The 10552-nt window shown below is 45.7% G+C and overlaps 1 protein-coding gene across 1 annotated transcript in view; it reads left to right on the top strand.

Moving 5' to 3' along the window:
- LOC126176135 (facilitated trehalose transporter Tret1-like) overlaps positions 1-10552 on the top strand; it is a 73901-nt gene that overhangs the window by 29650 nt on the left and 33699 nt on the right. The window contains exon 3 of the mRNA XM_049923273.1: positions 6804-7112. Coding sequence (XP_049779230.1) covers positions 6804-7112 — 309 coding nt within the window. The remainder of the gene's footprint in view (positions 1-6803; positions 7113-10552) is intronic.

Consider the following 10552-nt stretch of genomic DNA (forward strand, 5'->3'; position numbering starts at 1 on the left):
TAGACACGGCTTGAAGGTGGTTCATTGAACCCTCTGCCAGACATTTCATTGTGAATAGCAACGTAATCACGTAGATATAGATAGATGCAGAAAAACTGAGAAGGAAATGGCATGAAACGGCCTGAAATGTGGCGAGACAATTCATGACTCGTGCTTCAAGATAACGCACCCGCACTTTCATCCCTCCTGTTGGATGATTAATGCACTAAAAACGAAATCACTGTGCTGTCTCTTTCTCCGTACTCCATAGACTTGACCCCTGTGGACTTTTCTTTCTTTAAAAACTTGAAAGCCGTGTTGAAAGGACGAAGATTAGCAACGATAGACAAGATAAAAGGAAATTCAGACAGCGGTTTGCGCGATCCAACAAGTGGCATACCAAGACTGCTTTCGGGAATGGAAACGGCGTTCGGAGCGTTTTATCAGTTGGGAGGACAGTCTTTCGAAGGAGATCGTGCGAAATAAGTGAAAGGTAAACGTAGAAAAATGTTGTGGAGAAAGTTGCGAAATTTTTTGAACAGACTTCGTATTCTATGGAAATCACTGTTCCGGAAGACCCGCTGGGATTTAAATTAAAATTACAGATCACATTGTCATTCTTACAGTCTCGTGATTCTGGTGTTCTCGATCGTCGTCATCTTACGAAGAGGTTGATCGGTGTCAACAGCGGTCCAGGACTGCTCCATATCCGAAGTTTGCCGTATTTCACTAAAATCGTACAGCGGCATAAACTTCTGATAGTGTCCTTCCCTCTCCACTGCAGCCCACGAATCTCAGGATCGCGAGACACTCGCATGCTGTAACTGCCGCTTCATAAATGCAAGCGGTCTCAGTCCCCTGCTTACGAGCACGCCTCGCCACTAAAACGTGCTGCTGAAGATGCGCATAGCGGCCGAACCCTCTTACTGTGTCCAGCGCGTGCGCGCGCACCAACGGACGCCAGGTTTCAGCGGCATTGTTAGGAAGACTTACCAGTCGTGGTCTTCACAGTTCTCTTCCCGCTATCATATCCCACCAATTAAAATAGTTGGATATCAACATTGTAAGTATTAAATTTTTTAATTAACCCTAGCAATACCAACACATTTTTCGTAATGTGCATTACAAAGGGGTGGGGTTAGGGATGGGAAGGGGGTACTCTATGCCCATCCTAAAGAATTTAAAAAATGCAGATTTTGTCAACTGTTGGTGACTTAAATGCTTTTTAAAGAGACATTGTCAGTAAGGTCTTGAATCTGAAAATGGTGAATACACTCCTGGAAATGGAAAAAAGAACACATTGACACCGGTGTGTCAGACCCACCATACTTGATCCGGAAACTGCGAGAGGGCTGTACAAGCAATGATCACACGCACGGCACAGCGGACACACCAGGAACCGCGGTGTTGGCCGTCGAATGGCGCTAGCTGCGCAACATTTGTGCACCGCCGCCGTCAGTGTCAGCCAGTTTGCCGTGGCATACGGAGCTCCATCGCAGTCTTTAACACTGGTAGCATGCCGCGACAGCGTGGACGTGAACCGTATGTGCAGTTGACGGACTTTGAGCGAGGGCGTATAGTGGGCATGCGGGAGGCCGGGTGGACGTACCGCCGAATTGCTCAACACGTGGGGCGTGAGGTCTCCACAGTACATCGATGTTGTCGCCAGTGGTCGGCGGAAGGTGCACGTGCCCGTCGACCTGGGACCGGACCGCAGCGACGCACGGATGCACGCCAAGACCGTAGGATCCTACGCAGTGCCGTAGGGGACCGCACCGCCACTTCCCAGCAAATTAGGGACACTGTTGCTCCTGGGGTATCTCCATGAAGCTGGGCTACGGTCCCGCACACCGTTAGGCCGTCTTCCGCTCACGCCCCAACATCGTGCAGCCCGCCTCCAGTGGTGTCGCGACAGGCGTGAATGGAGGGACGAATGGAGACGTGTCGTCTTCAGCGATGAGAGTCGCTTCTGCCTTGGTGCCAATGATGGTCGTATGCGTGTTTGGCGCCGTGCAGGTGAGCGCCACAATCAGGACTGCATACGACCGAGGCACACAGGGCCAACACCCGGCATCATGGTGTGGGGAGCGATCTCCTACACTGGCCGTACACCACTGGTGATCGTCGAGGGGACACTGAATAGTGCACGGTACATCCAAACCGTCATCGAACCCATCGTTCTACTATTCCTAGACCGGCAAGGGAACTTGCTGTTCCAACAGGACAATGCACGTCCGCATGTATCCCGTGCCACCCAACGTGCTCTAGAAGGTGTAAGTCAACTACCCTGGCCAGCAAGATCTCCGGATCTGTCCCCCATTGAGCATGTTTGGGACTGGATGAAGCGTCGTCTCACGCGGTCTGCACGTCCAGCACGAACGCTGGTCCAACTGAGGCGCCAGGTGGAAATGGCATGGCAAGCCGTTCCACAGGACTACATCCAGCATCTCTACGATCGTCTCCATGGGAGAATAGCAGCCTGCATTGCTGCGAAAGGTGGATATACACTGTACTAGTGCCGACATTGTGCATGCTCTGTTGCCTGTGTCTATGTGCCTGTGGTTCTGTCAGTGTGACCATGTGATGTATCTGACACCAGGAATGTGTCAATAAAGTTTCCCCTTCCTGGGACAATGAATTCACGGTGTTCTTATTTCAATTTCCAGGAGTGTATTAGGTTCATTGGGGAATGACATCTACTAGTAAGAATTATAAATTTTTGGGGTCTAGTTTTATGACATCAGATAGAATAATTCATTACAAACAATACTTTTTTGAGATTTTAAAAAAATAAAATGAGGGTAATGACAAAAGTAAGGTCTCCTATTTTTTATAAGTACAGAACTCTGTGTGGGATTTGGTCACACTGTTATGAAGAGTGCTACACGCGCTGTGAGTAAATATGTACACGCCGCGCTGAGGCACTCAGTCTTGGCTTGGCAGCCGTTGAGAGTGGAGCTCCTGTTGGATGTTAGCGCCAAGTGCAGAGTGCAGTTATTCGGTTTTTGAACGCAAAGGGCACTGCGCCGATTGAAATCCATCGCCACTTGACGGAAGTGTATGGCGAGTCGTGCATGGATGTCAAAAATGTTCGTAAGTGGTGTAGAGAGTTTGCAGCTTGTCGGACCGAAATTCACGACGAACAAAGGAGCGGCAGACAGTCCATTTCTGAGGAGACTGTTGAATGTTGAGCAAAGCATGCATGAAGATCGGCGGATCACCATGGATGATCTCTGCACGTTGGTTCCTGAGGTTTCTCGAAGCACCACTCACAGAATTTTAAAGATTGAACTACCGGAAGGTGTGCGCAAGATGGGTGCCACTCATGGTGACTGAGCACCAGATGCTGCAACGAGTTGATGCTCCCAGCGCATTTCTTCACCGCCTTGCAGCCGAACAGGACAACTTTCTGGACTCAGTTGTCACGGGTGACGGCGCGGAAATTCAGACAATCACAGTCTGCCGGTAAAGTCATGTCAACCATTTTTGGGATCGGAAAGGGGTATTGTTGGTCGACTTTATGCTCACTGGGCCCACAATTAACGCTGACAGGTACTGTGAGACTCTGAAAAAACTCAAACGGGCAATTCAGAACATGAGAACAGGAATGTTGAGCAAGGGCATACACATTCTCCATGACAACGCTCGCCCACACATCGCTCGGCAAACCGTTGCTCTCCTGCAACCGTTTCAGTGGAACATAATCACCCACCCTATAGTCCTGACTTGGCGCCCAGTGACTATCAACTGTTCCATAAGTTAAAAGAACATTTGGCTGGAAAGCGATTCAGCTCCGATGACTATGTGAAAGAAGAGGTTCACAAGTTTCTGAACAGCATGGCGGCGAGCTGGTATAACATGGGCATACTAAAACTACCACAGCGTCTACAAAAATGCATCGACAGAAATGATTATGTCGAAAACTAGCTAAATGTTAAAGCTGTAAACTGATGTAAGCCATAGTAGAAATAAACAGGTCTAAGTACTTATAGCAGACCTTATTTCGGGATTACCCTCGTAACTAGGTTACAATATTTCAAAAGGTGGGCACAAAGTTACCCATCCCCCCCCTTTCTCCATTCGTATTTCGAGAGTTAAGCTGCACTTCATCGAAAATGCGCAGGAAACGCTACATCTGACTTAAGTTTGAGAAATAAAAAAAAATTTTGGACACTATACTGGCGTTACAACTAGCTAAAAAGTTGCCTATAGCCGAGCAGCCTTGATTTTGTCTATATATTTAAACGTCGATGTAGCTCGAATATTGTCTGCAGTAGATTATTTCGTGGCCTCAGGAAGACGTGGATTAAGAAATTCGTGTAGAATTTCCATCCGCGACAGGTAGTACGTGTAAGCAGACCTTGCTGAGTGGGAACAACGTGAAGTTCGGCACTGGACGCTGTCTGTAAGCACTGGCTATAGACTGGAGAGCCTCAGTGTGGGATGGCACGATCGACGTGTTCATTCTCGCCAGCAGTCATAAGCTTTCCGTCGCTGGCGCTCTGCGTACACTCTCCGCAGTCCACCTCAAGGTGAGCAGCGGAGTCTGATTTATGAATGATGCTGGTGTTGAAAGGCCCTCAATTTCAGATTTTTTGCAAGCACATTTTCATTTCGCGGTTTATATGTGGAACTAATGTTACCTGACTCAGTGTAAGTAGGCTGTTCATGTTTTCTTATTGGCAACGTTACGTAGCGCTCTGTATGAAAATCACTGGCTGTGCTGTGTGCAGTCTGTGGCTAGTTTGCATTGTTGTCTGCCATTGTAGTGTTGGGCAGCGGCAGCTGGATGTGAACAGCGCGTAGCGTTGCGCAGTTGGAGGTGAGCCGCCAGCAGTGGTGGATGTGAGCAGAGAGATGGCGGAGTTTTGAAATTACATATATTATGACTTGTGATGATATTAAGGTAAATACATTGTTTGTTCTCTATTAATATCTTTCATTTGCTAACTATCCCTATCAGTAGTTAGTGCCTTCCGTAGTTTGAATCTTTTATTTAGCTGGCAGTAGTGGCGCTCGCTGTATTGCAGTAGTTCGAGTAATGAAGATTTTTGTGAGGTAAGTGATTTCTGAAAGGTATAGTTTAATGTTACTCAGAGCCATTCTTTTGCAGGGATCTTTGATAGTCAGATTGCGTTGCGCTAAAAATATTGTGTGTCAGTTTAAGCATAGTCTTGTATAAATTGTTCTAAGGGGACGTGTCAAAAGGAATGCACAATTTCTGAATTAAATTGAAAACCGCTCCATGGTAGTCAACGTGTCTCTTGTATGAGTAGCAGCATTCTATGGGTAATTTACCATTCTATGTCACGTTCCATTAACCTAAAAAGGACTTGGTTTGTCAGATTCATTTGGCCATTTAATGGCTGCTCCTTTTCCGTTGTATCAATAGTTAAAGGTAACGAGGTTTCTGTGTTTTTCATCTTTGGGTTTCTAAGCCTTTCTTAAACTCAAATTTAAGAAATTTCAGATATCAGAAGACAAGGGATAAAACTAACTCACCAAAACAATACCATTCGAAAATATTACCCAAAACTATCAGGGAAACTAGATCTGTACCAGATATCAGCAGTTTACCAACAACTGGAAGACATTTGATTTCAAGTACAAACAGGTCGTCTGTGCATTCAAATATTGAATAAATGTCAACTTGGGCAGCGCACCTACGCCAACACAATAACAAAACATCTCGTACGCCTCAAGCTCTCGTATCATCCCTGTCTCGCATCCTCATACCTTCCGCCGCCTACCTCCTTTGGTGTGCCATCCCACTCTCCTTAAGCAGTTGTTGTTCATCACGTTCGATAATTTTTCGTTTGTCAAGCATTCTGTTTAAAACTTTGTTTAAACACGTAAAACACCACGATGTTAATAAATGTGCAGTGTGTGATCGTTTAAACAGTGTAATCTAGTAATTAAATACGGTTATTATATGGTTTTTATAATTCCTTCTGATGCCGATTTTAGCTATGTATAATGCCTTTTTGTCGGTCTACTTTAATGATTTATTATGAGTAAGGCTTCGCTCTCGTTGTTGTTGTTGTTGTTGTTTCTATGTGTGCTGTAAAAGTAAGGTGATGACAAATTCAGAAAGTCAGAAAGGAGTACATATGCAGATCGAAGCGACGAATGAGTGTTTCAACCAACGCCAATTTGAACTCTGGTCACCGGCTCACTAGGCACAGGTGCTGGCCACACACTTTCCACAACTGCACCTACTTACAATAGTATGCCTCCATGCCGAGTACCAATTCCCATTCAGGTCACAGCCCACTAAACCAGAATAGCATTGCACATGCTCTCAAACTGTATTGGCATAGCACCCGAGCATCGAAGGAAGCGGACTTTCCTGTCTGAAACCCAATCCAGTTACAGAGCCCCTGCAATGCTGTTAGTTTAGAGAGAATACCAAGTGGATTGAGGTGTGAACGTGAATTTTGATTGAGGGAGGTATGCTGGCACAGTCTGTGCAGCTGTCCAAAGCCATTGTGCCAAGGTGGTGAAGTGGTTAGAGCATCTGCCTAGTGAGTGGGAGACCCAGGTTTGAACCTCTGCTTTGGTACAAATTTTCATTTCTCGCTTCAGTCAGCGCGCGTGGTTGGCTGCGCGCGTGGTTGGCTGCGCGCGTGGTTGGCTGCGCGCGTGGTTGGCTGCGCGCGTGGTTGGCTGCGCGCGTGGTTGGCTGCGCGCGTGGTTGGCTGCGCGCGTGGTTGGCTGCGCGCGAGAGTAAGGTGGGTGAACTGACTGTTATAAAAGGATCTGCAGCTCCACTGGCCTTCAAGTTGCCACCATTGCAGCCTATAACACTGGTGGTCCCATTGCAGAAAGCCGTGGAAGAGTCTCGGCTGTCGGAGAGCTCGCTGCTGGCTGTGTTCCGGACACGGCGGTCGCGCCGCGCGCTGGCCATCTCGCTGGGCGTGGTGTGCGCCGAGCAGCTGGCGGGCATCAATGCGGTGCTCTTCTACACGCAGAGCATCTTCGACGCCGCGGGTGGTGATGTGGACAGCCGGGTGGCGCCCATCATCGTCAGCGGCGTCATGCTGCTCGTGTCGTGCCTCGTGCCCTTCCTGGTGGACCGCCTCGGCCGCAAGTTCCTGCTCATCTTCTCCTCCACGGGCATGTCTCTCGCCCTGGTAAGCCACCGGTCCTAGAGCGTTACAATACCACCACTGTCACCATACCTAGCATTGCTGGTGTGAAACTCAACTTCTGTTTCTCATACGATATCCTGCGAATCATGAAGGGTTTTGGGCATAATCCATATTCCTAAATTTCCAGAAAGCATTTGGCGCTGTGCCGTACAGCACACAACTGACAGTCCTGAACATATGCAACAGGTTGAGAAATGACCTTTAAAGTAAAAAACCCAAAACATTGTCATGGAGGGTCAATATTCCTCAGACAAGGATACAATCAGTGGTGTCCCATGGAAGTGTAATAGGACTGCTCTTATCCTTCATATACATAAACCATCTGATGGCTATAGCTCAACAATCTGCGTCTGTCAGCTGATGACACTATACTGTATCTCAAAGTGTTATAATTGAGCGACTGACAGATGATACAGAAAGACTGTCCAGTTCGCTTGGAGTGATGTATGGCATCTTGCCCTAATGCTGAAAATTGTTCGTTAATGAAGATAAATAGGAAAAACATTCATATAATGCTCGAATACTACAGTATGAGAGGAAGCGTTGATTAAGCATCTAGTCTACTTGTGGTTAGGTAGGTAAGCACGGGGGGGGGGGGGGGGGGGAGAGGGAGAGGAGAGTTATAAAAATTAAATAGGGACAGCGCTGGAGTACGTCTAATAATGAATAAGAAAAGAGCGACGTGGGTAATGTTCTATGAAACCATAGTCAGCACTTAGTCGTAGACAAGTTACCCAAGGAACAAACAGCCGCCGGAGTTAGTGTTCGAACATGCAGAGGCTGATGGAATATAAGATGAGATAAAAGAAATTATTCAGATAATTCAGAAGAAATTTTGTGACAATGGACAATGGACTGGAATTAGAAAGTAGGAAAACGAAGAGAGAGATAAACACGCGTCTGTGGACGGGGGTAGAAAGGAACGGGCCCAGCTGGTAAAATTTTGCACTGATTATAATTTAAGTATCGATAACATTTGGTTTAACTATCATGTAAGAAGACTCTGTACGTGGAAGGGACCTGGAGAAACTGAAATGTGTCGCAATGACAATAGGTCTGGCAGATACTTCAAAACCACATTTTGAAGGGCAAAACATTACCACAGGCAGATTTTGACTTTGGTCATAATTTATTGGTAGTTAATTGGATGTTAAAACTGGAACAGTTGCAAATGTAGGAGATGGCACTTGCATAAGTTGAAAGAACTAGAGGTTGTTGACAGTTTCAAGAGAGCATTCAATAATGATTGAGGGAAACTAGTGAGATGGATAGGTTTCACATATTGACAGTATTATCGAAAGAGAAGACAGAGTGAATATGACATGGGAAACACTGCGAGTAGGTTTCGAAAGAACACTAAAAGACCTAACCCGAAACAGGACCCTGGAACAGGCGATATTTCCTCAGATCTGCTGATTTTGTGGGAGAAGCCAGCTATTACAAAATTACTTCATCTGGTGTGTAAGACAAGGGGCAGAGGAAATACTTTGATTTTAATAAGAATTTAATAATTCAAATTCCAAAGAACGTTGGTGCTGATAGGTGTGAATATTAGCGAACTACCAGTTTAATAAGGTATGGTTACAAAATACTAATACGAATTAGTTGCAGAGTAATGGAAAAACTGATTCCGACCTTCGGGAAGATCATTTTGACTTCTGGGCAAACGTTGAAATACGCGAGGGTCTACAGACCTAAGACTTGTTTTAGAACATAGGTTAAAGAAAGACAAACCTAAGTTTATAGCTTTTGAAGATTTGGAGAAAGCTTTTGATAATGTCGATTGGAATGCACTCCGAATTATGAAGGTGGTAGGGCGAAACTAGAGCGAAAGACTATTTACAATTTTGTCCGTCTTCTGCAACTGTAAGTATTTTTAAAAAATCAGCAACCAGTACCACAAAGTTTTTATGGCTTTACCGGTTTCAGGCACCTAGAAGGGCGTTACTAGCGATCATTCGCACATTCTGAAAAATGGCACAAGGTGCCTGAAACCTGTAAAGCAGTAAATGTTCTTTCGTGGAACTGGTTGCTGCTTTTTATCGACAAATATTTAAGCTGTGCATCAAAGGACATGGAAGGCAAGCAGTGGTTGAGAAGGAAGTGAGACATGATTGTAGCCTATCCCTGATAGCCTTCAATCTGTGTATTTAGCAAGCATTAATGAAAAGAGAGGAGAAATTTGGAAAGGGAATAAAGGTTCAGTGAGAAGAAATAAAAACTTCGAGGTTCGTCGATGATATGGTAATTCTGTCAGGCAGAAAAGGACTTGCAAGAGCAGTTGAATGGGATAGTGTTTATAAAAAGATTGATAAATGAACATGAACCAAAATAAAATAATGGTGATGGAATGTGGTCGAATCAAATCGGGTGACGTTAAGGGAATTAGATTAGGAAATGATACTAAAACTAACAGATTGATTTCGCTGTTTGAGTAGCAGAATGACGAAGGTTGAAGTGAAGATGACAAAAAATGTAGACTGAAAACCGCAAGAAAATCATCTCTGAAGAGTAGACGTTCGCTAACGTTAAATATAAATTTACCTGTTAGGAAGTTGTTGTGGACTGACAAGACAGCCAGTCCACAGTGACAGGTAACCGAAAGGCACGCGTACACACACGCCGGCTGGCGTGAGGTCTGAAACAGGATACTTAATGAATGCTATAAAGAAAAGTACGTAGCTCCACGAATACTTAACTTTATTCAATCATTGTGGTACATCGCTCTTGACGATACAATTGAGTCTTTAAATACAAGCACTGTAAGGCTAATGGCGCCTTGCTAGGTCGTAGCCATGGACTTAGCTGAAGGCTATTCTAACTGTCTCTCGGCAAAATGAGAGAAAGGCTTCGTCAGTGTAGTCGCTAACAAAGTCGTAGTACAACTGGGGACGAGTGCTAGTCTGTCTCTCTAGACCTGCCGTGTGGTGGCGCTCGGTCTGCAATTACTGACAGAGGCGACACGCGGGTCCGACATGTGCTAATGGACCGCGGCCGATTTAAAGCTACCACCTAGCAAGTGTGGTGTCTGGCGGTGACACCACAGAAGTCTCTTCCAAAAGTATTTGTCTCGAATGTAACCCAGCACTGAAGTGAAACGTGGCAAATAATATCAATGAAGAAAAGTAGTTCTTGAAATGTGATGCCACTGAAGAGAGCTGAAGGTTACATGGGTAGATAAACAGGTTCGTGCTTGGCTGCCATAGGGCCCCAGTCTTTGTAGCATCTTTTCTCTTCCGTGCTGCATGTCTATGCTCTTGCTATTCTTTTTCCCCTCCCTTGGGGAACATGTCTGGGGTGTTCTTGGGAATAATCCTCATTGTCTGTAGCTGACATGCAGTCAGTCTCACCACTGTTTTTCGTTCCCTTTTCCTTTCTTTGTTCCCCTTCTCCTCGCGTTCCTCCGCTTCGGCGTTTGAGGT

This window comes from Schistocerca cancellata, chromosome 3 (assembly GCF_023864275.1).
Source record: "Schistocerca cancellata isolate TAMUIC-IGC-003103 chromosome 3, iqSchCanc2.1, whole genome shotgun sequence".
NCBI lineage: Eukaryota > Metazoa > Arthropoda > Insecta > Orthoptera > Acrididae > Schistocerca > Schistocerca cancellata.